This window comes from Apiospora phragmitis (genome assembly GCF_038363925.1).
Source record: "Apiospora phragmitis strain CBS 135458 chromosome Unknown utg000004l:1.0-3135199.0:1.0-3139288.0, whole genome shotgun sequence".
NCBI lineage: Eukaryota > Fungi > Ascomycota > Sordariomycetes > Amphisphaeriales > Apiosporaceae > Apiospora > Apiospora phragmitis.
The window spans coordinates 2,649,001-2,675,151 of record NW_027117402.1 but is presented as its reverse complement, the minus strand read 5'-3'; the positions used below and the strand labels follow the sequence as shown (position 1 = coordinate 2,675,151).

The 26,151-nt window shown below is 56.0% G+C and overlaps 9 protein-coding genes across 9 annotated transcripts; 6 read left to right on the top strand and 3 right to left on the bottom strand.

Annotated features, from left to right (window-relative positions):
• Window positions 1-572: 572 nt before the first annotated feature.
• Window positions 573-4,793, top strand: PG994_003955 (ABC multidrug transporter SitT; the record flags this gene model as incomplete). Its single annotated transcript, XM_066855364.1, has 3 exons — window positions 573-686; window positions 785-1,712; window positions 1,777-4,793. The coding sequence occupies 3 exons, from the start codon at window positions 573-575 to the stop codon at window positions 4,791-4,793; spliced, it is 4,059 nt and encodes a 1,352-aa protein (XP_066719642.1).
• Window positions 4,794-7,482: 2,689 nt separating this feature from the next.
• Window positions 7,483-8,690, top strand: PG994_003954 (alcohol dehydrogenase-like protein; the record flags this gene model as incomplete). Its single annotated transcript, XM_066855363.1, has 2 exons — window positions 7,483-7,534; window positions 7,690-8,690. The coding sequence occupies 2 exons, from the start codon at window positions 7,483-7,485 to the stop codon at window positions 8,688-8,690; spliced, it is 1,053 nt and encodes a 350-aa protein (XP_066719641.1).
• A 1,123-nt stretch (window positions 8,691-9,813) lies between these two features.
• On the top strand, window positions 9,814-14,191 carry PG994_003953 (uncharacterized protein; the record flags this gene model as incomplete). Its single annotated transcript, XM_066855362.1, has 10 exons — window positions 9,814-10,022; window positions 10,087-10,275; window positions 10,433-10,548; window positions 10,638-11,211; window positions 11,297-11,879; window positions 12,009-12,399; window positions 12,470-12,548; window positions 12,610-12,736; window positions 12,819-12,832; window positions 13,081-14,191. 10 exons carry the CDS (start codon window positions 9,814-9,816, stop codon window positions 14,189-14,191), a joined length of 3,393 nt encoding a protein of 1,130 aa, XP_066719640.1.
• Window positions 14,192-15,267: 1,076 nt separating this feature from the next.
• Window positions 15,268-16,892, top strand: PG994_003952 (uncharacterized protein; the record flags this gene model as incomplete). The annotated part of the gene is made up of 2 exons (XM_066855361.1): window positions 15,268-15,330; window positions 15,429-16,892. The coding sequence occupies 2 exons, from the start codon at window positions 15,268-15,270 to the stop codon at window positions 16,890-16,892; spliced, it is 1,527 nt and encodes a 508-aa protein (XP_066719639.1).
• Window positions 16,893-18,848: 1,956 nt separating this feature from the next.
• PG994_003951 (uncharacterized protein) lies at window positions 18,849-19,975 on the top strand (the record flags this gene model as incomplete). Its single annotated transcript, XM_066855360.1, has 3 exons — window positions 18,849-19,135; window positions 19,180-19,484; window positions 19,527-19,975. 3 exons carry the CDS (start codon window positions 18,849-18,851, stop codon window positions 19,973-19,975), a joined length of 1,041 nt encoding a protein of 346 aa, XP_066719638.1.
• Window positions 19,976-19,988: 13 nt separating this feature from the next.
• On the top strand, window positions 19,989-20,562 carry PG994_003950 (uncharacterized protein; the record flags this gene model as incomplete). Its single annotated transcript, XM_066855359.1, is given in 2 exon segments — window positions 19,989-20,086; window positions 20,100-20,562. 2 exon segments carry the CDS (start codon window positions 19,989-19,991, stop codon window positions 20,560-20,562), a joined length of 561 nt encoding a protein of 186 aa, XP_066719637.1.
• Window positions 20,563-20,728: 166 nt separating this feature from the next.
• On the bottom strand, window positions 20,729-21,313 carry PG994_003949 (uncharacterized protein; the record flags this gene model as incomplete). Its single annotated transcript, XM_066855358.1, has 1 exon — window positions 20,729-21,313. The coding sequence occupies one exon, from the start codon at window positions 21,311-21,313 to the stop codon at window positions 20,729-20,731; it is 585 nt and encodes a 194-aa protein (XP_066719636.1).
• A 1,153-nt stretch (window positions 21,314-22,466) lies between these two features.
• Window positions 22,467-23,864, bottom strand: PG994_003948 (uncharacterized protein; the record flags this gene model as incomplete). Its single annotated transcript, XM_066855357.1, has 3 exons — window positions 22,467-22,986; window positions 23,063-23,245; window positions 23,305-23,864. 3 exons carry the CDS (start codon window positions 23,862-23,864, stop codon window positions 22,467-22,469), a joined length of 1,263 nt encoding a protein of 420 aa, XP_066719635.1.
• A 459-nt stretch (window positions 23,865-24,323) lies between these two features.
• PG994_003947 (uncharacterized protein) lies at window positions 24,324-25,762 on the bottom strand (the record flags this gene model as incomplete). The annotated part of the gene is made up of 4 exons (XM_066855356.1): window positions 24,324-25,110; window positions 25,185-25,288; window positions 25,475-25,641; window positions 25,696-25,762. The coding sequence occupies 4 exons, from the start codon at window positions 25,760-25,762 to the stop codon at window positions 24,324-24,326; spliced, it is 1,125 nt and encodes a 374-aa protein (XP_066719634.1).
• Window positions 25,763-26,151: the final 389 nt, after the last annotated feature.

The window sequence follows — 26,151 nt, the reverse complement described above, 5'->3', positions numbered from 1 at the left end:
AGAAGTACCACCACTAAGGATTCCGAGCAGGTTGCAACCAACATGCCGATGGATCTGATTTGATTAGATTGATAATAGTTTTCCCAGTTGATCACGACTCCTTGCCATCAGTGTGATATTAAGTTATCAGATGCTGCACGCCAAGCTCCACTGATGGCCATGACTTAAAGAAGCGAGGTGGGGTTCACCCTGAGCCCAATCCTGATCGGCTTCCCTCTTTCTTCCCCAAGTACTGCCATGTACTGCTCGAGGTTCCATCCTGGACCCGCCCCTAGCATTACATTGACGAAAACAGCACGGCTGTGACCCTTGAACCGTCTCCTCGTCCGGCTCCGCAGCCCATGATGGTGTCGACGGATCTGCCTGATGCCCTTAACGGGGTTTTTCGTACATGCTTGCTGCTGTTGCTGCCACCGCTGCCAAGCTATGCGGAGCCAATTGCTTCCGCACGCCGGGGCTGCGGCTCTTCTGCCTTGCTTGCATATGATGGATGCCGCTGAGCCTTGCTGAGAAGTCTTCATCGCGTGTTCTTGGTCTTTGTCAGAAGTTGGGTCAAAGGGCATAATAGCACGATGGCTGAGAAAGACCTCCAAGGGCAGAAGCCAGCTGCAGATGCTGCAGATGCTGCAACCCATGACGGCAACGGAGTCGAGGTTGCATCGAAGCCGCCGTCTAAGCTGTCACGGGTAAGTAGCCATACATGATCATGTGCGCTCCAAGCTCAGAGCGACGCACCTATTATGGGAGGGAATGAACATATGATGCTGACTTATACGAATTTAAGGTCTTCCGACATTTCTTCAGGTACTTCCGTCTCCTGGGGTACGCCGAGCCCAGCCTCGTCGACATCGGCCTCTTGATAGCGGGCACCCTGTCGTCCATCGCGGCCGGCGTGCCCTTCCCGCTCATCGGCATCATCTTCGGCCAGCTGCTGGACAACCTCAACTCGGCGACGTGCGCGGCCGGGGACTCGGCCACCGACGCGGCGCAGTACCAGGCCAGCGTCAACGACAAGGTGCTCACCGTCTTCTACCTGGCCCTCGCCCAGTTCGCCCTCATCTACATCTACATTGTCTCCTGGAACCTGTTCGGCGACCGCCTCGCCCACCGCCTGCGCGCCAAGTACTTCCGCTCCCTGCTGCGCCAGGAGGTCTCCTTCTTCGACAAGCTGCCCGCCGGCGAGGTCTCGTCGCGCCTCAGCGGCGACATCAGCATCATCAAGGCCGGCACATCCGAGAAGGTCGGCCTGGTCCTGGGCGTCTTCTCCATGTTCGTGACCGCCTACATCGTGGCCTTCATCAAGTACGCGCGGCTCGCCGGCATCCTCGTCTCCCTCTTGCCCGCCTTCTTGCTCATGGGCATCCTGGGCGGCCACTACGTGGGCAAGTTCTCCGGCCTCGTGTCGGGCCATATCGCCGCCGCGTCCTCGGTCGCGCTCGAGAGTCTATCCAACGTGACCGTTGTGCAGGCATTCCGCGCAAACGGTCGCCTCGAGAAGAAGTTCACCGAGAAGCTGACCGACGCCCGCCGAGATGGTATCAAGAAGGCCGTGGCCACGGCCATCCAGTCGGGCATGCTATACTTCTTGGCCTACTCCGCCAACGGTCTGGCTTATTGGCAGGGCAGCCGGGCGATCGCAGACGTGGTGGGCGGCCATACCACCGGAATGAGCGTCGGCACAACATATACCATTATTTTCATCCTCGTTGACGGTGAGCAAGCTAATTCCCGTCGGGTTTGATTCGTAGAAACGACAGCTAATAATATCATTGATAGGAACTATTGTGTTAAGTCAAATGGCACCATTCCTGCAAATATTCGGATCTGCCGCAGCATCCTTTGCTCGACTGGAAGAGGACATTGGCCGTCTATCTAGTATTGACGGCACGGTTGACAATGGCGTCGACTCTTCTGAGCTTGTCGAGGGTGATTTTAAGCTCGAGAATGTCTCGTTCACTTACCCGTCTAGGCCTGATGTGCCCGTGATACGCGAGATCTCCCTACACTTCCCGAAGGGGAAGCGCACAGCGGTTGTGGGATTGTCCGGGTCAGGCAAGTCTACGATCGCAGGATTACTCACTCGACTGTACGATCCCGACGGAGGCGCCATTTTCGTCGATGGGAGGAACCTGCGCGATTTGAATGTTCGTCAACTACGAAGTCACATAGGCCTGGTGCAGCAAGATCCGCTACTACTGGACAGGTCTGTCCTGGAAAATGTCGCCCTCGGGCTCGTCAATTCGCCGCGGCCAGGTCACCATGAGCTTCAAACATTCCTGCTTGGAAACGGCTTGGCAGAAATCGCCGAACAGGTGCGCAAAGGAACAGATTTGCAAACGGCTGCCGCCGCCCATGGACAACAGGCGGTCGAGGTCGTTCAGATGGTACAGCGGGCGACCACCATGGCCGACGCGACAGCCTTTTTGGATCACCTTGAATACGGTTACGGCACCACGGTGGGCTCCAATGGCGATCTACTCAGTGGTGGGCAGAAGCAACGAGTAGCTCTCGCACGAGCCTTGGTGAAAGACCCCCAGATTCTGGTTCTCGACGAGGCTACCTCTTCACTAGACTCAGGCAGTGAGCAACGTATTCAAAAAGCCATCGAAGAGGCCACGGTGGGCAAGACTGTGGTGTCGATTGCTCACAGGCTTGCGACCGTCAAGTCGGCCGACAACATCATTGTTATGCGGAACGGTCGCGTTATTGAGCAAGGAAGCCACGTCGAGCTCCTGGCCAAGGACGCCGACTATGCTGCTCTGGTTCGGCTGCAGAATATGGGCTCGGACAACTCGAGCATCGCTACATCCAAGGTCTCCAAGGATCCAGACATGGACCCTGAGAAGGCGATCGAGCCGACACTAGCAGACGACCCTGAGAAATCAGCATCAGCCGAAACGTACGAGCCAGCAGCGGAGACGCCCAACGAGGAAACTAAGCCTACGACGAAGAGGACTACTTGGGGGACTATGAAGACTATGCATAAGTTTACTCGACCGTTTTCCCTGCTGCTCTTGGTCGCCTTTACCTCGTCGCTTGTCGTCGGTGGAGCTTACTCTGGTGCAGCGGTCATCTTCGGTCACACGGTCGAGGCTTTGAGTCCCTGCGAGGGCGAGGACAGCGTTCGATCGGCCGGAAGCTTCTACGGGCTGATGTTCTTCATACTTGCCATCATTGAGCTCTTTGCCAACGGCATCAGCTGGTCGTCTTTCGGCACCGTGGCCGAGCGGGTTCTCTACTCTATCAGGACGCTCTCGTTCCGCTCTCTCCTGGAGCAGGATCTGCATTGGCACCAGTCGGAGAACCGCACGCCGTCGACGCTGCTGACCTTCCTTACCAATGATTCTATCGCCGTGGGCGGCTTGACCGGATCCATTATTGGAACGATCTTCTCCATCGGCGTCAACTTCATTGTTGCGGTCATTTTGTCGCATATCGTCGCATGGAGGATCGCGCTGGTCTGCCTCGCCGTCGTTCCCCTGATGCTGGGCGCAGGCATCATGCAGATCCGCCTCCTGACGCAGTTCGCCGCCCGGCACGAGACGGCATTCGCCAAGTCGGTCAGCATCACGGTGGAGGCCGTGAACTCGATCAAGACGGTGGCGGCGCTCTCGCTCGAGCAGGAGGTCCTGGGCACCTACCGGCGCTCGCTCAAGACGCCGCGCCAGGAGATGTTCCGGTCCAGCATCTGGATCAACCTCTGGCTCGCCCTCACCAACAGCATCTCCAACATGATCTACGCGCTCGCGTACTGGTGGGGCGCCAAGCAGATCATCGAGGGCCGCTACACGCAGACGCAGTTCTTCATCGTGCTCATCGCTCTGTTGGTCAGCGCCCAGCTCTGGGGCCAGCTGTTCACGCTTGCGCCCGAGGTGACCAACGCCGGGCGCGCGGCGAGCCGCATCTTCGACGTCATCGAGCTCGGGTCCGACCAGCGTCTGGAGGGCGACCAGCACAAGAAGAAGCCCGAGGGCAGCGGCAAGGATGTCGATGACCCGGAGGCTGCTACCGAATCGAAATCAATAGCGCCGCAGACCAAGGAGGGCGGCATGAGCGTCAGCTTCGACAACTTGGTGTTTTCCTACCCGGCGCGGCCGAACAGGCAGGTGCTGAAGGGCCTCGACCTCACGGTCCGCCCCGGCCAGTTCTGCGCGCTGGTCGGCCCCAGCGGTGCCGGAAAATCCACCATCATCGCCCTCTTGGAGCGCATGTACCGCCCGGACTCAGGCAGCATCAAGATCGACGGGGTCGACATCGCGGCCAAGAGCGAGCCCCTCTTCCGCGACGAGATCGGTCTGGTGCCGCAGGACAGCATCCTGTTCGACGGCACCGTGCGGTTCAACATCGCGCTGGGCGCCCGCCCGGACCACGAGCCGACGCAGGCCGAGATCGAGGCGGCCTGCCGCCTCGCCAACATCCACGACACTATCATGGCGCTGCCGCAGGGGTACGAGACCCCCTGCGGCACGGGCGGCAGCCAGCTGTCGGGCGGGCAGAAGCAGCGGCTCGCGATCGCGCGGGCGCTGGTGCGGCGGCCCCGAATGCTGCTGCTGGACGAGTCGACGAGCGCGCTCGACGCCGAGTCGGAGCGGCTGCTACAAGAAGGGCTCGACCAGGCCGCGAGGGGGATCACGGTCGTGGCCATCGCGCACCGGCTGCACACGATCCGCCGGGCCGACGTCATCTTCATGATCGAGGACGGGCGGTGCGTCGAGCGGGGCACGCACGAGGAGCTGATGCGGAAGAGCGAGGGGTACCGCGTTAACGTGCTGCACCAGACGCTCGACGGCTAGGGAAGCTAGCCAGTCTACATGCAATGTGGTAATCACATAGAGTTTGAGCCGGTGGACGCCTGGACAGAAAGGAAAGGACACACATCTACCGCTAACTGGCTTCTGCATGCTGGGGTATTTTAGATCCCACGTTTTGCTATTCGTTAGTTGGCAATAGTAATAGTAATAACACGCTTGCTTTTGGTGCTTGTTCCATGCTCCATCTGAACGAACGGCCCCAATGAACGGTCCCAAAACGACTACTGCAGGACGATGTTGTGGCGTTTGCGGGGAAATTGTGATGAGTTGTAGCAGATGACACAGATGTTATTGGAATTTGAGTGGTGAAACTCGGGCCAAAGGGGATTCGGACAAATGCATCTTTTGTTTCTAGTCGGCGGGAGAGACCCACGAGCCCACGAGGAAGTAGTTCAGATGACCTGATGAATCCCTGACTAAGGATCAAGGAGCTGAGTCCTGACCCTGGTCCGGGGACCGCATCTGCCGCTAAACAATGGGAGGCTGAACGAAGGGATTTCCCTTCCATGGCTTGGCTCTTGATCGATTCTGACACGAACACATTCGGTGTGCGGTGCATACAGTACATACAAGCTAGGACAAACCGAACAAGGTCAAGATTTGCTACTGTACTTCCTGGTAACGGCTGACCCCGTGACTGCTGACAGGACATGAATGCATGAACTTTTCCAATGATGCAGCAGCAAGTTTTACATAGGATCCCCTTCGGCCGAACTGTGGCTCTCAATTTGCCCGTCCATGGACGCATTTTGGATACAGTACGTCTGAAAAAGGGAGCGTTTACGGATATTTCCCTCAAACATCATGTTGTTCTTGAACAGGTAGCTTCGGTCCCTTATTCTGAGGGCTATCGGGCCAAATGTCGGTGCTGTTACAGAGTTCGGGATGAATTAGCGGGAATAGGCCCCCGTCCCAAGAAACAAAGAACATTCGGTCGGTTCGAGAAAAACGCGTGATTGAAGTGCCATTGCATTGGGAAGCTCTCGATTCGGGGGTCCATTCCTGGCCATCTGGAGCGATTCGATGGCATGATCAGGCCACTTTCTCGAGCTTTCGGGTGGTGGCCAAAATGGCTAAAACTGGGGCCGGCGCTGTCCGACACTTGCCCGACATCCTCACCTGTCGCTCTCGGCTTTGGCGGGTGGGACTACTGGGAATTATTACTAGTAGTAGGAGAAGCTGAGAGGTTGGTTTGGTAATTACTGTGACGACTCACGAGTAGCGAATCTAGCGAGAGGGAGAGGGAGAGATTGATGATAGACCCTGCAGTATGCATCGCCGTCGCATCGTCGCAACGTATCGTAGCTTTCTATTGGCCCTCTACGACCCCTCCACTCCTGCCACAACCCCTCCCCCTCCCCTACTACCGCATCTAACAACTTACATCAATGATGCCTACAACGGCAAAGGGACAGCAAATCAGCACTCCCATTAGACCGGGCCAGCAATGTAAAGCAGTACCGGATCTGCAGCTCTATTGGAATATCAATCCATCTCTCGGGCTCTTCCTTGGTCAACATCCCCGTTTGCAAAGCAAATAACGTACACGACGACGAGTCAATCCCATGCAAGGAAGATGAGGAGAAGGCCAGCAGGCCAGCATTCGTATATGCCCGCTCGTCCGAAAGTCGACGCGGCGTCAGCCAATCACCAGACTCCGACACACCCTAGTAGCCAAGCCTGAACTCTATACTGTACGTAGTTCGGTCGCATATACCACCAATACTTGTCGTTGCACCATGCCCGTCCGCAATAGTAATAGCACTTGTGGTAAGTTAGTTAGTACAGAGGCCGGTGAATTGCCAGTGTTGTTGCTGCGTGCAGCCCAAGCACCAAGGAAAGTCTCCAGTCGTGCGGGCCACTAAGCTTCCCTCTGACCCCCCCCCCCCCAGTCCAAGATCAATCCAATGTCCTAAAACAATCCCATTGCAACCGAGCTGGAGCTGAAGAGGATTAGACAGACCGACCAACAACGTGTTCAAACTGCAACCAAACCATTGAGGGAACTAGCTAAGACTACGAGACCAGACCGTCTTCCCGGGCGCCCGGCGTTACTCTCGGGATCCCCTCCCCGTTTCCCTTTGCCAACCCAAGGGTCACCTGCCGATAGGCTCGCGCGCGCCTGTCTGGCCCTGCTTGCTGCGGCGGGGTCCCTGGCTCCAACGTGGTGCCATATGCGTGTGATCTAGACCCGTTCGTCATGAAGCTCTCTCCTGCTTTTCGCCCGTCTGGCCTAGTGAGAGGATGCCCGCCGTCTTCCGGGGAACAGCTGATTGGCGTTTGTGCGGCGCAGGGCGCAGGGCAAGCAAAAGCGTGTGGTAAGGACGAGTGGGAAGAAGTAGAGAAAGAAAAAAACAAACTCGGGGTTTTCTGTTGTTACCTGCATACACTGTATTGTTACGCGGATCCGGGCCTCGATTTCGATGACGGACTGTATGCTACTGTGCGACACCACGCGAGCTATGAGATGAACATTCATTTGTATAAATAGGTTTCGTCCTCCTCTTTTCCCATCATGGCATTTCGGGCATTCAGCAGCATCATCAAACCAAGACACTTCAGACCCTTCCAATCCATTCAACATCAGACTCCCTGTCTATTCGGAGTCTATCAACAATCATCCAGTTTCTCCGTCTATAGCCCAGCAAGAAACCACAAACCTTCGCCCATCATGTCGGTACCAACAACTCAGAAGGCTATGGTGGTCGAGACCGTCGGCGGACGTGAGTATAACCCTTTTCCCCCCTTCGTTCCTTTCATTGTCATCTTCACCCTTCAACCTCAACCTCGCAATGGTTGGTGGCTCTCGATCGGTTGAATCGGGTCGCTTCCCACTTCCACTATTAGAACCCCAATACTGACATGTCCTTCTCCCCAGCTGTCCAAATGAAGGAGATCCCGGTGCCCAAGCCCGGCCCCGATGAGGTCCTCATCAACATCAAGTACTCGGGCGTCTGCCACACGGACCTGCACGCCATGAACGGCGACTGGCCCCTGCCCGTCAAGATGCCGCTGGTCGGCGGCCACGAGGGTGCCGGTGTGGTTGTCGCCAAGGGCGAGCTGGTGACGGACATCGAGATCGGCGACCACGCGGGCATCAAGTGGCTCAACGGCTCCTGCATGACTTGCTCCTTCTGCCGCCAGACCGAGGAGCCCCTCTGCCCCCACGCCCAGCTGTCGGGCTACACCGTCGACGGCACCTTCCAGCAGTACGCCATCGGCAAGGCCGCCCACGTCGCGCGCCTGTCCAAGGACATCTCGCTCGAGGCCGTCGCGCCCGTCCTGTGCGCCGGCATCACCGTCTTCAAGGCCCTCAAGGAGTCCGGCGCCCGCGCCGGCCAGTGGGTGGCCATCGTCGGCGCCGGCGGCGGTCTCGGCTCGCTCGCGCTGCAGTACTGCAAGGCCATGGGCATCCACGCCATCGGCATCGACGGCGGTGACGAGAAGCGCAAGATGTGCATGGAGCTGGGCGCGACGGCCTTCGTCGACTTCACCGTGTCCAAGGACGTCGTGGCCGACGTCAAGGCGGCGACGCCCGACGGCTTCGGCCCGCACGGCGTGATTGTGCTGGCAGTCTCCGAGGGCCCCTTCCAGCAGGCGTCGCAGTACGTGCGCAGCCGCGGCACCATCTGCTGCGTCGGCCTTCCCGCCGGCGCGTACCTCAAGGCGCCCGTCTTCGACACCGTCGTCCGCATGATCCGGATACAGGGCTCGTACGTCGGCAACCGCCAGGACACGGCCGAGGCCATCGACTTCTTCGCGCGCGGGCTCATCAAGGCGCCCTACAAGGTCGTCGGCCTGACCGAGCTCGCCAGCGTCTTCGACCTCATGAAGGCTAACAAGATCGCCGGCCGCATGGTCGTCGACACCAGCCGATAAACATCCAGACCAGCTAGCAGTCCCCTAACCCTCCATTTTTTCCTCCATCGGGAAAAGGTGTTACAACAACAGCGGCGGCGTTTTTTTAAATGATATCCTGGGCAACTGGGGTTCTTGTATAAAAAAGAAGAGAAATTCCATAACGATATTGTCTGTAGCAGACACAAGCTTTTTAATTCAAATCAAGTAAAACTTCAACCACATTGTCTGAATGGCCTTTTCTCGTGACATGACTGCGGATGCAAACCAGTGCACGCATTTGAGGAAGGGGGAAGAGAAGGGAGACACATGAAAGGGGTAGGCCATATAGATACTCATGCATCGGCTCTCTTCGGGTTCCATCAAGGTTGTCCTCCGGGTTCTCATCTCATACTTAGCCAGCACCTGTCACGCCAGTCACTGGACGAAAGGATGAACGGACAGAATTGATTTGACGGTGCTGATAAGCTGTACCACCTGGAACCCACTATATTGATTAATCCCCCTTGTGGCTGACCAACCTATCTTGCGTATCACAAACACAGTTACGTTAGGTAATCAATCTGATCTATTTAAGTATCTTGTGCATTGAAGCCTTATTGTTGCTTTTTTTTGGATGATCCCAGGTTGTCGGTGCACGACATGACTAGAAATCCATCCATCCATCCCACTGTTCATCTGTCATCTTGATTCGATCGCAATGCCAATGCCGACAGCCACGCCCCACTTCGACCTCGACCGCCCATTAGCTCTCTCTCTCTCCATTACTGGGCGCGCCCCCAAATCTCTTCAGCGTGTTCTCTTCTTGCCCAGCTCGAGCCAGCTCCGTTGACAAAGGTAGGAAGGACTAAAAAAAAGTAGTGCGAACCAACGGTGTGTTTATGACGACCGGAAAATCAGAAATCTGGGAGATCTTCTGCAACCTGCTTGCTGCTGCTGCTGCTACTTTGCTGCCGTAATCCTGCTATATTCCCATCTCATGTCCACCTGGTGGCGTTGTTCCTGATTGGTGTCACTCCGAGATCCTACCAAAGTATATCGCGAATCCGGTAGTCCTTCTTTGTTTTGCATGCACTTGCCCGGCTAGTCCAAGGAAACCCGGCTTGTCGTCATCCTCATTCAATCAATCAATGTCAGGCATAGCATGACGAGTAACGACCCCGACAGTCACAGCAATGGCAATCCTCAAGAAGAGGAGAAGATGAAGCCCAGTATGAGCCGCGGCAACGACAGACAGAACAGCAATGTCTCCAAAAAGGAGGTCGCGGCCGCTCCGGCGCCGAAGAAGCCGGGCAAGATGGCCCAGCTCGGCTTCACCCCCATCGACCTGCCGACTTTCCTGATCATGGTAAAGTGAGTAAAGAACCAACCAGCATATACTTGTATGTATGCAATGTGCTGATTCAGCGTAAAACAGAGGAGCGGTCCCACCCACCATCGGTATCGCCATCTACCAGTCTACCGCCGTCGCCAACTACTTCACCACGCTGGGCTATCTCATCGGCATCATCAGCATCCTGTCTCTCTCCATACTGCCGCGCGGCAAGTATCTGCAGAATGTGGTCCTGAACCTCATCTTCGTCTGTGCCGGGGCTGCCATGGGCTTGTAAGTTGTGCACCTGCTTACGTACTTAGTCATAAGAAGACTATGAAGATGCTCCCCAAAATCTCATACTCATTTGCCCTTATACGCATTGAGCTATCCTTCATTACCATTCACATATCATTTCTATCCTATCAAGGCTGACTTTGTGACAACGTAGGTTGATCTTATGGACATCGCTTCAGGCTCGGTTGCACACGCAGACCGGTCCTGCCATAGACCCCGTCACAAGACGCCCGACGTACAACTCGAGCCAGTCCGCCGTGTCCGGAGTCTGTAAGCTCGACCAACTCATCCTGTCCTCAACATGTGTCTCCATAAACCTGAACAGAGAATCAACTAACTAACCGAACTCCCCCTTCAAGGGCTCTTTGTCAGCATCTGGTTCGTCAACGTGCTGCGGGCGAAATACCCGACCCTGAACGTGCCCGTCATCCTCTACTCCATCTTGACCAGCATCAGCTGCACCTTCAGCCCGCAGATGACGAGCAACGCGGCCTTCGAGTCCGTCATCCGCCGCATCCTGGTCGCCATGCTCGCGGCCATGGGCCTGGCCACGGGCGCGTCGCTGCTGGTCTTCCCGCTGCCGAGCCGCAAGGTCACGTACGGCCAGATGCGGGCCGCCCTCACGCTCATGCGCGGCGCCGTCAAGCAGGAGAAGGTCTACCTCCAGAGCCTCGAGAGCGAGGACATGTTCGCCGAGCCCGCCGCAGCCGCCGGGCCCGGGCTCCTGCAGCGCATCAAGTCCAGGCGGCTGGAGAGGAAGGCTAGCAAAGCTAGCAAGGCGGGTGGAGCTGCGCCTCCGCCTCCTCCGCCCGCTCCGAAGCTACAGCCTCACAACCGCGCCGAGGCGGAGCAGGTCAAGCAGACGATCGCGAGCCTGCGTCAGCTTAGTGGTAAGATGCAGGCAGATCTGCCCTTTGCTAAGAGAGATTTCGCGTAAGTACCTCCCCTGCCTTGCTGTGATAACTATGTATACTTGTTACAGTTGACTGATGCTCGGTGTATGTACATATGTATGCAGATGGGGAAAACTGGATGGCTGCGACATTAAGCTACTTTTCTATCACCTACGTTCCTGCCTCATCCCCATCATTGGTCTTTCGACGGTGATCGACATCTTCCAGCGCATTGCCGAACGGCGCGGATGGAACACCGACAACGACACCCCAGCCGACGTCATCGAAGAGAAGAACGCGGAGAAGCGGATCTGGAACGAAATCATGAAGCAGCTCCACGAACCGCTGGAGACCCTGTCGGCGGCCCTGGATCAGGGGCTGGAGCATGCCGGCATGGTGCTCGAGATCCTGCCCAGACCTAAGAAGCCCAAGAAGAGGGCCGACGCCATCGACGCCGACGTGGAGGCCAAGGGTGACATGGTGCAGCCGGGAGATCCCGGGTTTGCCAGGACTCTCGAGGAGAAGGTGAAAAGCTTTGAGGCCGTCAAGGTGGACATTTTGCGATCCTGGGCGAGGGAGAGGGGACTGGCCTTTGACGAAGCAGCCGCAGGGGCTGATCTGGAGAGCATTCCCTCGTTCCCGAGCGGCGGCAACAGGCATCAACGCGACCAGTTCCAGCTCTTCCTACTACTCTATATCGAGAAACTTGTAAGTGGAAGGAAAAAAAACACCCATGTTGAGTCCAGGTTCAAACGATGATGATATGCTGACTGAGATTGGCCCAGATGACCGAGATCGGGGACTCCGTCCGGGGTTCCCGTACACTTTGCCGACCAGAAGGTGGCCGACGGGACCATGTCGAAGAACCGCCTCATCATCCCCAAGTACCGGCGGATCAAGAAGTGGGTCTCGTCCATCTTCAGCGACAACGAGGAGTCGACAGAGAGCAACGACATCCTGGACATGAACATCGTCTACATGGGCGACAGCTTCGCGACGAAGAAGGACCCGGAGCACCTGCCCCCCGTCAACGCGCTCGAACGGATCGGCGAGGGCGTCCGGGCCGTCTCGCGCTTCTTCTCGTCCGAGGCCAGCACGTTCGGGATCCGAGTCGCGTGCGCCACCATGACCATCGGCATCGTGAACTTTCTCGAGTCCACGCAGCAGTTCTTCCAGCAGCAGCGGATGGTGTGGGCCATGATCATCATTGCCATCGGCATGACGCAGAGTAAGTCGAGTCAAGTATCTGTCAAATTGGGTAGAGACTCTCGCCTTCGTTACTGACCGATTGTTATTAGCATCTGGTCAATCCATCCAGGGGTTCTTCTGCCGAGTCGGCGGAACTGTGATCTCCATGGTGCTTGCCTTGGTTAATTGGTAAGCCCGTATAACACTATCAACCAACTCCATGGACTGCTGACTGACCAAATCGGATTAGGTATATCGTAGGCGAGAAGACACCTGGAATCTTGGTGTTCCTCTTCATCTTCCTTGTGTTTGAGCACTACTTCCTGCTCAAGTTCCCGCAGTTCACGCCAGCAGTTATGATCTGCATGGTGACCCATGTACGTGGTAGATCCTCAATTGGAGGGAGGGCTTCTCCCTTGTAGGCACTACTTTTCAACTAACCAACTTGCGCAACAACAGGTCTTGATCATTGGGTATGAGTTACAAGTGCTGAAATTGGGTGTCCCGGCTTCCGAAGCAACTGGTCAAACATACTATCCGTAAGTGAACCCGGCCGCTCCAGGTACATGTGCAATAACTACTATGCACCTTCAAGCTAACCGACTCATCAGTATCTATGAACTTGCGCCGTATCGTTTAGCTTGTGTTGCTGGTCAGTAAAACCAGTCCCTCATAACACGACATCTCCCTTTGTCTCCCGTAGCTAACAGTAAACACTTAGGCGGCTGCGCGGTGGCCTTCTTCTGGACTATCTTCCCTCGCCCCTGACGGAGCGGACGTGGATCCGGCGCGACCTCTCGGCCACGCTGTACCTGCTGGCCCACTACTTCAGCGTCATCGACGAGTCGCTCAAGTCGAAGCTGCACGGCACGGGCGGCGACCCGCGTTGTAAGCGGAGCCCCACCAACCGCCTCAAGAAGCACCGCCAGCTCCTGCTCGGCAAGTTGTTGTTGCTGCTGCCCTCGCTCAAGCAGCACGCCGACTGGCAGCGCTGGGAGCCCGCCGTCGGCGGCGCGTTTCCGCGCGGGGTCTACGAGGACATTATCAAGCGGGCGACGCGCATCACGTCGTACCTCACCCTCATGGCCCACACGGTTGGGTACACACCACCCCCGACCGGGAGGAAAGAAGAAACAGAGGAGGAAAAGGAAAGGGAAAAGGAGCAGGAGCCGGACCGCGCGTGGATCGACGCCCTCGCCGAGCTCATGGCCGACGTCGTGCCTACTAAGCGCGGTATCGTTTGCACGCTGACGCTGCTGTCGCACTCGCTCCAGACGGGCCACTCACTGCCGCCTAATATGCCGCTGCCGAGGCCGTTTGCGCTGACGCGGCGGTTGGGGGTGCTGGCGGCGCGGCGGCATCGTCGGGATCGTAGTGGGGACCGTGACAGCAGTGGTGACGACGAGAGCGCCAGCGACAGTGACAGTGATAGAGAAGAAGAAGAAGTAGGGGAGGTGGCAAAAGCATCCCCGTCGACATCGGCCACAGAAACAGGAAGTGGAACAGCAGGCAATGGCGGCCCGTTTGGCCTGCTGGACGCCAAGCACATGGCCGAGAACGGGTACGCCGAGTTCGCCGTGCTGCAGGTGTGCAGCAGCCTCGTCTGCGACGACCTCGAGGACCTGGTCCGGGACGTCAGCAAGCTGGTCGGCGTTGTCGATTTCAGTTTCCGGGTCGAGGAGGCAGCTCGTCGACATTTGGGGGCGGCAACACGACGGACGGCGAGCAGGGTGTGGGAAAGGGGAAGAGGGATTAATCTCGGAATCAGAATAATGCTGGATGGGCACTTTTTCTCTCCCATCATTCGTTCGTTCGGGGCAATAAGGAAATAGTTGTAGATGTCTATCTAGCTGTTGATACATCATACGAGCCATGACGGCTTTGCCCGAGTGTTTGGTACCAGTGACACGGTGGCTTCGCTGCTCTGGACGTTCCCTTTCCTCGTGGCACTGTGCGAGCGAATCACCGAAACGCCAAGGTACGAAAAGCGCTCCAAGCCCCCAATCTATGTCGGTTGGCCTAAAAGAAATGGAAATCGACAGGTCAGTTCAGAGCTCATCACCAATCATGCCCAATCCCCGCGCCGGGCTTGTCTCATGTTTATGCGTTCGTGGAGATATTGTACTACTGGGACAGGTTTCGGGAACGAAAGGAGACCCCGAACTCCGTGTCCGGTAGGTTAGCATGGTGTCATACATAGTATGGAAGCACAACAGTCTGTGGATGGATATCCGTACTCCGTACTATTTTCATGGAGATGCCCAACCCAATCTCGGAAATACACAGCACCGGTCAAGATTTATGCAGGATGAGGAGACGTCCTTTATTCTGCGCTAGCCAGCTAGCATAACGGAAGCCGGCAACAGGCAGTTTCTTCCAATGGGAACTTGATGCCGGATCGGGTGTGGGTAAGGCTATCTGGCCATGCATCGTTTTATGCTTAGCCAGCAACGGAACGCGAGCAGCCGGAGGTCGCGGCGAGATAGATCGCGGGGGATCAACATAAAACCCTATCGCCCCCCCTGACAACGAGGGCTCGGCTCGATGAGTAGAGGGTTAGTGCCGTCACTTCGATTGGCCGCAATCTACACCGTCGCGCAAGCCTATACTGGAAGAAGTAAAGCCGGTGATGTAGGGATTCGCTCGCATGGCCTCGATATCCGCTCCTGGCATTGCCCTATCGCCAAGACCACCCCTTGGTTCTGTGACGCCAGGGCCCCTCGATGCATTGGTCTTTGGAGTTAAATAGACACGCATGTCTTCCCTTTTCTTTATCCGAACCCATCCTGGACTCATGCAGTATTTTGTATCGTCCGAAGATGATATACTCGCTGCTTAGAGGAGTTCAATATTAAGTCGCTACTAGTACTGTTCCTGAATCATTAGCCGCCCAGAGACAGTCGTCAGCATGGTAGATCTACATGTATCTGGTCTTGGCTTTCCCAATCTGGCACTGCTCGCCGTTGTCTCGGTACGTCAGCACCTTGAATTGAAATTCCGCCCCATCTTCATCCAGATCTGCCCGACTTCCCGGCGCCCAATCAACGCCATGCTAACCTTCCGGATCAGGGAATCGCCTACTATGCCGCCTGGCTCGCGTACAACCTGTTCCTGCACCCCCTGCGCGCCTTCCCGGGGCCCCTGCTCCACCGCGCCTCCAACCTGCCCCGCGCGTACTCCATCGCGACGGGCCGGCTGGGCCTCCAAGTCGCGGACCTGCACCGCGCGTACGGCGCCGTCGTGCGCATCGCCCCGGATGAGCTCGCCTTCACCGACCCCCAGGCCTGGAGAGACATCTACGGCCACCGCGCCCCGAGCGAGCCCGAGTTCCCCAAGGACGCGCAGTTCTACCGCCCCATCCCGGCCATGCCCGAGAATATCGTCTCGGCCCAGTCGCGCGAGTTCCACGGCGCGCTGCGCCGCCAGCTCGCCCACGGCTTCAGCGAGCGCAGCATGCGGGCGCAGGAGCCCATCATCGGCGGCTACGTCGACCTGCTCATCCGCCGGCTGCGGGAGAACTGCTCCGGCCCGGCCGATGGTCATAATAACCAGCCCCCCCAGGCGGTCGACATGCGCGAGTGGCTCAACTGGTGCACCTTCGACGTCATCGGCGACCTCGGCTTCGGCAGCCCCTTCGGCTGCCTCAAGAGCGGCAGCTACCACCCCTGGGTCCGCCGCATCACCGAGACGATCCGCTTCGGCGGCGTCGTCAGCGCGCTCATGAGCGTCGGCGGCAGCGCGCTCGTCCAGGCCCTCAGCCGCTACGGCGGCATGCACAGCCGCGACGAGCACCAGAAGCTGACGCGCGAGAAGCTGCTGCAGCGCATGGAGCTCGGGGCGGAGGCGCGCCCGGACTTCCTCGAGGGCCTGCTGCGCAAGCAGGACGAGCTGGGGCTGGACCTGCCGTCGCTCCAGATGAACGCGAGCCTGCTGATCGTGGCCGGGTCCGAGACGACGGCGACGCTGCTCAGCGGCGCCACGTTCTTGTTGCTGACGAACCCGGACGCCCTCGCGCGGCTGACGCGCGAGGTCCGCGCGACGTTCGCCGACGACGCCGAGATCACGCTCGGCTCCGTCGGCTCGCTGGCCTACATGCTTGCCTGCCTCAACGAGTCGCTGCGGCGGTACCCGCCCGTCGTCATCGGCCTGCCGCGCCTGGTGCCGGCGGGCGGCGCCACCGTCGCGGGCCACGCCGTGCCCGCGGGGACGCGGGTCGCCGTGTGGCACTACGCCGCGTCGCACGACCCGGCGCTGTGGACGGACCCGATGGGGTTCCACCCGGAGCGGTTCCTGGGCGACCCCCGGTTCGCGGGGGACGTGCTCGATGCGATGCAGCCGTTCAGCCTGGGCCCGCGCAACTGCATCGGCAAGAACCTCGCGTACGCCGAAATGCGGCTCATCCTGGCCAAGATCGTGTACAACTTCGACATGCGCATCGCGGACGAGAGCCGCGGGTGGCTGACGGGGCAGAAGGCGTTTGCGTTGTGGGACAAGCCGCCGCTGCAGGTTTATTTGACGCCGGTGGTGAGGTAGGTAGGTGTGAGAAGGAGAAGAAAGAAAAGAAAGAGAGAGGGAGCGGAAAAAAAGGCGGCTGTTGCCTTTTCGGAAAAGGGGGGTTAGATATCATGGGCAGCACCTATCCCTGATATGCATTCATCAGGTTACAAGTGGCGCTTTGCGGGAGAAAAAGAAATGAGGGTCAGATTGTACGTATGCATCGCGAGGTGCCATTAGGGAGATATTGTGTATATATACAGGCATCTTTATATATTGGTATTTTTCAGTAATCTAGGGCTTCTCTTACTTGTCTCCTCAGCAATAGTACATCACCCACTTCCAGATACTTCAGGGCCTCCACTGCGTATGCCTTCAGGCTCCCGCGGGTATGTACATTGATTATGTCGTCCTCAGCAACAACAGTATCAGCGAAGTACTGGACCACCATATCATCATCATGGTGGAGATATTCTCGGGGCGTGGAGGTAGCCGTCTCCGTTCCCACTTCATTCTCTTTACACTCGTTACGTTCCATTATTGAAGATGAGGTGGTGCTCAGTACGTTATTTTGCACGTTGCGCTTGACGTTCAGGTTCTTTTATCACCCGTTCTTCTGATAGCTAGTGGTTTGCTATATTAGCGCCCAGGATGGCAAATGGCGGTAGGTATAGTCTTGGAGAACGAAGCCGTACTTACCAAATGGAGCTTCAGTGCGGTGATGGCTTCGATCCCGAAGCTGGAAACACTCTTTATGCGTTCCAAATGGGGTTGTACCATACTATCTTGGTTCTGTGTTATTCGCGTTGTATCTACTGCATCGCTGTTTTTGGGAGATCTTGAAAGATGGGATACTATATATAAATCATACATTCACTGCAGTAATATAGTGGGTGTAGCTATGTGAAGGATCTCTTAGTAACAAACAAAACATTTACCTTTACTCAAGATATCTCTTTGTTGGCATGGGTGGGGGATGCTTTCGGCGACATTCCTTATTTAACGTAACTGGACTTTTTCGGAATACAGGGCCCTGAACCCAACGTTGACCTCTGACCGCACGAAACCAAGGTGACTAATCCTGAGGGTGAAGGTATAAACTTGAATTATATACAATGCTATTGTTGCCTAATTCCGACACGACACAGAGGCGGCGCATATCGGGGCTCAAAACCTTCTTAGGGGTACCACACATTTTGTGCTACACCCCCTCCAGAGATGCCTGATAAATACAATATATAGTAGAGACATTATTGTTGCTGCTCCTGGTATTCTAGGGTCTACTTACCGCCTTTCAATCACAAGTTTCCGTTTCCTGAATACGTATGTTCAACCTCTTGTAAACAAAGGAGCGAGCCATAGGGCAAATGCACGGCCGATACCAACGAGCACGTACAGACCGATATACTACTTCTTGGCCCCCAAGTGGCTGGTTTATGTAGAGTACACGTGATGTGATATCCCATACGCCTCGTGCGGGGTTGAAAGAAGCTCAATGGGTTGATTCTAGGTCAGTCATGCCTGATCTGTTTTTTTTTTCCTATCGTCATGCCTACTTAATCTTTAGCAGTAATTAAGCCCCCTTCTGCTTTTGGTTCCGTTTCCTGCAGGAATTACTGTGAGGCAGAGCACTCTAACAGGGATCTCCTGCTTAGAAACCAGTTTCGTTTGTCTATATGTAGCACCGGAAGGGTATTCCCTCTTGTAGTTTTCCTTCATTTCCTTCTAGTTAGCACTTTATACATCATCGCTTGCTATCTGTATGCCATCGAAAACGCTTTTATTAATGAAGCCATGGGTCCCAAGTACGAGCCTCTAGACCCCGTCCGGTCCGAAATCCGACTCTTCACGCTCTTGTCAGCCCCTGACTTCGACGCGGAGATCCGGTGCTCGCTGGAAGTCGTCTCCCTCGACGAAACCACCGACTTCGAAGCCTTGTCGTATTTGTGGGGTGATCTCTCCCTCCGCGAGCCCGTCTGCGTTGGGGGCGAAACCATGCCCGTCACGGACAACCTGGTAGCCGCGCTTCGCCGTCTACGTCCCCTGCCGTCATCGTCCTCGCAAGCACGAGCACGAGCGCGAGTCTTGTGGGTGGATGCTGTATGCATAGACCAGGACAACACGGCGGAAAAGAGTGCCCAGATACCCTTGATGGCGCGACTGTATCGTTCGGCCCGGTACGTGCTGGCATGGCTGGGCGAGCCAACCGAGCCGATGGAGGCTGCCATCCTCTGGGCACAGGAATACATCGACGCAACAACATCCGCATCAACGGGTCGGCGGTGTTTCCTCATGAGTCGTCGTCGTCTTTGTCATCCTTGTCCAGGTCAGCCGCCCCAGAACACAATGCGGAGGGGGCAAATGCAGCGCAGGAACTTCTACTCTTGCCCACTGCTGAGTTGGCCCAGGTCCTCAAAGGACTTGGCCAGTTCAAGAAGATGGCTTACTGGAAAGGCATGTGGACTCTTCAGGAATATTACAGGCTACCAACTATCGATCCAATCTGCATGTGCGGGCCACATTCGTTCTCCGCACCACACCTGCCAGACCAAGCCGATACGCCTGTCCTCAACGCGTTCCTAGCCCAAGCCAAGCAGGTGCCGGAGGATTGGCCAAAGCTGTTGTCATTATGTAAGTCTAATAGGACGGGCGGGCTACCAGCCCCTACTATAGACCCGGAACAAACAAGCCCGGGCCGGATGAGTTTAGACGACGTCCATCAATGTCTCGTTGGCGATGACCCAGATGCACATGACTTATTGCTGCGACATCTGCTACACGAGAACGGTGATCTCCGCCAGAGACTACTGGTACAGAAAGGGGTCGATGAGTTTGTGGAAAGTCTCAAACGCGGCGAGGAAGGGCTGGTCCAAGTGCTCTCCGAAGTCAGAACCTTTGGCTCCAAACTAGGACCATCCATGCCGGATCCCGAATCAGCCCCCCAGCGAGCGGACCCGGCCATGACCTCGGTTTGGGGATATGCCGTCAAAGCCGCGGCTATGGCGCCTTTGGTCTTCGTGAACCCCTTCGTTAGTTTTGCAAATCTGCGGAAACCGTTGAAAGGGACCCCTTTTCCTTTGCTGGAACTTGCTCATGGATTCCCGCAACCGCCAGTGTTATAATACTCGAGATAAAATGTACGCCTTGTACGGAATGGCACCACCGAAGGTCCAGCAGCTTCATCCCCCGGATTACCACAAGCACCCGAGGCAGATCTTCCAGGAGACCGCCGCGTACGTAATCGAGCACGAGCATCGAGGGGCAAGATTATACGACCGACGGGCTCGTGACTATTTACAGGAAGCTGCACGCTCACTTCAGCGGAAGGGGCTCGGATAAGCATCATAACCTGGACCTGGACCCGTATGATCCACTGCTGAAACAAGTTCTTTTCTGGACCAGCGAGCTGGCGGGCCAGAAGCTCGTGGTGACGGAGCGGGGGTACATCGGCCTATGCCCTCCTCGTACCATGAACGGCGACCTAGGCGCTCTTCTGCCGTCTCTGATGAGGCCGGTCATCTTACGCGAGTGGAAGGGGGATTCATCATCATCATCATCATCATCTGCTATTGTTGAAAGACCTCGATTAGGTCCACACAAAGTAGCCGGCTTCGCTTGTTTTCCAGAGCTAGTAGAAGGAAACGGGTTGAGCAACAACGTCGTGGACGATATCCTGGCACAAGAGTCACTTCGGCTATTCCTTCGATGAACGTACCTCTGAATTTGGCACGATTGCCTGCCTTGAATAGACTTCCACTTACATAGCAAAGAGCCTGTGGGGTATTTGCTCAGCGCACGGTCGTTGGCTTAAGGCGAAGAATTTCAGGGTCATCCCTTTTTGCTTGATTTGAACTCATAAATCCCTGATCCCAGCATCATGCGAATTCCCGCACCACACGCCCTGTCTGCATTCCAGCAGGAAAATACATATCCGGTGTGTCCGGTTCCGAGCCTCCAGACTGTAGTTTGTAAGAACTGTCCCCAAGTGCCGATAAAGCGAGTCTTATGTCGTCGCCGTGGCCGCGATAGCGGACACCGTTGACCCGGCTCTTTCTTCGGGAACTTCTCAAGGTGAACTCGAATCCGTCGCCGCACTGCTCCATGACAGGTTGCTTGAAAATGAGTGGACAGAAGAAGACCCGGAAGCAATCTGCCACGGTAACGCATCTCAGAGCCGGCAAGTCCAACGTGGCAAGCTGGTTCAGGACGTCGCCGATTTTGCCCTCGGCCACCGTGACGTTTTCTATCCATAGTGATTCGAGCGTGGCTTGGAAGCGTGCGATGAACCTAAGGAGGGTAGCGGGCGCGACTCGATTACAGCCGGCGAACTTGAGTTCGGACAGAGCCGGCAGCTGCGGCGCACAGGCTAGCTGGGTGAAGAAGGCGTCCACGTCGCTATAGCCAGGGTGGCGAAGGGTCAGCGACTTCAGCTGGACGGCGGATGTGATCAACGGTATCATGACGTCGATCAGAGTTTCCCTGAATCCCCAGCTAATGCTCAGCTGCCGGAGGTGGGATGCCCACCGAAGACTGGCTCAGGAGAGTGGATAGCTCTGGGCTGGGAGGCCAGTTATTATCTTTCTCGACAGGGCTCCTCTCGAATTGCACATCAAATCGCTGAACTTGAAGCCTCCCGTCTTGGGGGAGCAGAGAGAGCATGAGCTAGCATAGGTCAACGGGGTTCAGCCTGTGGGGCGCAAACTGGGACCAAGGTTCCTCCTCGAAGCCATCGGTTATGCAGATTTCGGTGCAGTGGGCGAAACGGAGCAGCATCTCTCTCGGTTCGTTAGCCTGCCGCGAATTGAGGTCAAGACAGCTGCTCTCGCAGCGTGGGCATGGCTGCCCGATGCTGTCCGATTCATCATCGTGTAGACCTGATTTGAGAGCGGCTGGGAAGGGGGGCCTGTCGTAATCAGCTATGCGTAGACAGCGAACGCGCGATGCTATCTCGTGGTTCTGGGAAATGTGAAAAAGCCGACGCAGACTACGCGGCGTGAAGTCCGTGGTCAGAACGGCAAACCATCTTTGTGCGAACAAGTCGTATGTTGCTCGACACAACCGGCGGGAGACACAACGGAACGTGAGGAAGCTGAAAGTTATCGAGTGAATGGAGAATGAGCTCGACGAGTTCGATACTTGATTGATCCAGCATTTCATGTACGATAAACTGGTACCAGAGAATGATGGGATTGAATTGATCCAACTTGAATAACGAACGATGCCGGGAAGCATGGGTGAGGGGGGCTTGTGCATTAGAAAAGGTACCTCCAACGCATCTGGTCTCTTATCGATAGCTACATTAGATAAGACAGCGGCCGTTTCTATTTAGATCCCGACAGCATGCGACAGCGTGGCATGATTCCATCGCTACACGGGGTTTATCCAAGATTAGTACATTCAAACCTGGTCGTGGGTCTATAAGGCGGTCGGAAGCTAATAAGTAGGTATATTGATACAAGTACAAGTAGAGCTAATAAGGGTGTCTGGTCGCGCGATGCCTACTTTAATTTAGGTGGGAAAGGGGGGTTAAACCCGGGAGGTGCGACAGCGTATTCTCGACTACGAAAGCACAAGAAACGAGCTGCATGATCTGTTTCCTAAGGTATGTAGGAATCACTCCACCCAATGTTCAAGAAGTAGCTTCTCCATCGACTCCAGCCCCTGCCTTCGGGCATACGTGACCAAGCCTTCTTTGCGACCAAAATCCAGCCGAGCCGGGCCCAGGTCGAGGAGCATCCTGAGCACCTTGTCGTCCTCCTTCCGCACGGCAATGGCCAACGTGTCGGTGCTGGTGACCTCGAAGCTGGACCGTTCCAGAAATAGCTGGACAAGGGCAGGGTTTTCATGACGCACGCCCGCCACGAGAACGCCGGGGCGAACTGGGTAGCCTTTCTCCAGGAAAAAGCCCACCGCCTCTGCTTGGCCACCCTGTGCTGCTCCCAACAGTAGCGAACGTTTCGCCGGACCCTCAGGTCGGCTGTCGGGGCACCAGGAGGTAGGGTCCGGAAAGTGAAGACGGAATAGGTAATCCAGGATCGACACGATGCCTCGGCGCGCCATCGATGCCATGAGGTATTCGACATATTCAACATTCGGATCATTGTCCATGAAGTATCTAGCCCGGGTAAAACTTCTGGAAGATGTCCAGGCTAGCTGTCATGAAGACCATGGGAAGCAGGAGGATCTCCTTATGACCTTGCCCGACGAACAGCTCGATCGTGGACAGGCTGTTCCCTATACTCGCGAACTTAAGAACATCCTTTTCCGCTCCCACCCTATGGTAATTGTAGGGGTCCCTATTAGTACCTTCGAAGGAGTCGAGGAGCAAACGGACCGCCTCATTGTTGCCTCTGTAAGCGGCCATATCTAGAGCGAAGTTGCGGGCATAGCGACTGCTGGCCTGTTAGAAACTCTCTTCTCGAGTGAAGCGGAGCGGATCCAAGTTTCTTACTCCTTTACGACTCTTGGGTCACCTGGCAAAAGGACACCCCGGTGTGACAGAAGTTCCCTCAAGAGTGCCACCTGGTTCGTCCAAGCTGCCGTGCGCAGAAGAAGCTGGTCCACATTCTCTTTTTCTCCATGCCCCCAGTCCCGAAGTAGTCTCCACCACGGATCGTTCGGCGAATATATCCCGTGGTATGCTTGCACATGGTCAAGTACCAGTGACATCTTACAGATCTCCACCATGTATTCCTTGAGCATGGCGTCTGAGTATGTGTCAGGATTGCCATACCTTGCCAAACGCTCTGCCGCCTGACGGATGGTGCGGAGACTTTCGGGATGCGGCTCTGGTGGAAGGAGGAGGGCTGTGCGAGTGGTGTACTCCGACCAGTAGGGGGCACGTTCGTATTCGAGCTTTGGGTCGTGCGCGAACTCGCCAAGCGTGATGAAGGCCTCGTCTGCCGCTGCTCTCCAGGCCCTATTCACGAGCCGCAAGCGCTGGGCGCGCTTGGTGCCGCGGACGCGGACGGCTTCTAGCAGGATCTGGTAGATGATCTCTCTGGGGAGCATTGTGAAGAATGACGATGGTATATTGGCATGGGGTACTCTGTGCTGACGAATGTATTCGGTCCTGAGGGAGTGGATGGGAGAAAGGGCAGGCTCGTGTCGTCGCATGTGAGCGGATTAGAGGCGTTGTGGTTGTTTGGATCTTCGGCCATTCACGGGTATGCATATATATTTTGGATAAAGAAGTACGTACCTGTGCCTCTTATGACTAGGCAGTCACATCGCGTCGCATACGACCTTTCGGCAGAGCCTTGGCGAGTTAGTGATGAGAAGCCCTCGTCAAGACAAGTGCGCTTTGGAAACATCAATCGTCCTGATCATTTGAAGTAGACATCATACACGACACAGACACGACTCTTGTGTTCTATCACGATGTATGGAGAGCTGTATTCTATATTCGGATGGACGAACAAAGCTTGCGGCTCTGCACCGTATTTCCCAAAATTCTAATAAAGGAACAACTTATCCATGTACGCCTCCAAGTACTCCCACCCCGGGGTGCTTCCGTGCGTCTAGTGCGGCCAATATATCATAGCCATCGAGCCGGGCGGAACCCATAGAGAGGAGCATTGTGGCGACCTTTTCGTTCTCCCGACGAGTAGCTTCTAGTAATGCCGTCGCCAACGGGTAGTCCGCCGTCGCAGGGTGTTCTAGCAGAAGCCGCACGACGTCCAAGTTCCCATGCTGCACCGCCACGTGAAGGACCTCGGGGGAAAGAGGAAATCGTTTTTTCCGGTCTTGCAGGAGGTAGGCCACGGCCTCGGCTCGTCCGCTCCGCGCCGCACGGTATAGAGGATTGTATCGCACGTTCCCGTATTCGCAGGAGGGTCGGGACCAGGTGACCAACCTCAGATCGTCCATGTGGTGGAGGAGGTGGTCCAGGACGGGCACGGCGCCGAGGCTGGCCAACTCTTTGAAGTGGTCCGGGAGAACCCCTGTTGGGAGGCCCAGGATGTTAATGCGAGCTTTGGCCGCGCCGACCTCTCTGGCCAGCGGATATAGTCGTTCGAAGATGGGGAGGCTGGTGGTGTTCTGCAGAGCCCACTCCAGACGCCTATAGTCGTATTTGTAGTCCAGCTTGAGGCCCATTTCGAGCGTCGACAGTTGGTTGCCTTTGCTGGCGGACTGAACAATGCGCATCACCACCTGGGACTTGATTTTCGGGTGCACGATAGCGTCAAGAAGCAACCTGACTGCTTCATTGTGGCCTTTGTAAGCTGCCGCGCTGACTGCATAGCGGAGAAGATTTCTATTCAAACTATCAGTTAGCCGTCATCGAACTCACAGTCTACCGGTGGCTTGGAGAGGGGAGGGGGTTCTTACTCTCGCGTGCCAGGAATGCCTTCAGTGGACTGTAGAGTCTCCTTCAATAGATCTAATTCGTTCAGCCAAGCAGCTGAAACCAACAGAACTTCGTCGTAATACTCCTACATTCTGCGGGTGATTGTTTTGGGTAATGCTATGTTGATGTCCAGTAGATTCTCTCCTTGAAAATATTCGATTGTGCTTAGATGTGTATGTATCATGGTACAGATAGTGTCCAGGGAGTCTCTCAAGGTCGCGATTTCTGAACGTGCAGGTGTGCTGCTGCAGTTGCTACCACTGTAGCGCACCACTCGTTCGGCGACCATACGGACGACATAGAGGCGAATGGGCACCGTATCTTCCAGAAAGATACTGCCATTAAGCGCTCTGTAAGGGCAGTATCGAGGCCAGAGAACGGATTTTGTGCTGTTCGGATGGGTGGTGAGGATCCCGGACTCGACAATGACGTGCGAGACTGCCTCCTCCCAGTCTCTGCTTACGTATCACAAGCGCTGTGCCCGTCAGATACCACAGTTATGGACGGCATCCGCCAAAATCTGGAAGATGAGCTCTCTCGGGAGCGATGTGAAAAACATCGTAACGTTATGTTCGGCGACCCTAGACGTTGCGTGGCGTTTACCTAGAAAGGTCAGGATGCTGAGAGAATGGATGATGTGATGAGAAGCTCGATGCTGTCTGTGTATGGGTGTGTACGCGAAACGATAAATACTTGCGCCATGGTTGCCTTCGGAGTTGGGGGGGGGGGAATAAGCCTGCGCTTTCTGTGGGCGAACCATTATCAGGACAATTATATCTAACTCTCAAAAATCGTGGGTTTAGCAGATACCAATCAATCAGAAAGCTTCAAGTGAAGGTTATTAAATAAGGATGGGTTTACCCCTGGTCTTGACGAATGATGTGACGAGGAAGCGGGAGCGATGGTGTCACCACTAAACTCATGTCTCTTTCTTCCACGCGAGTATCA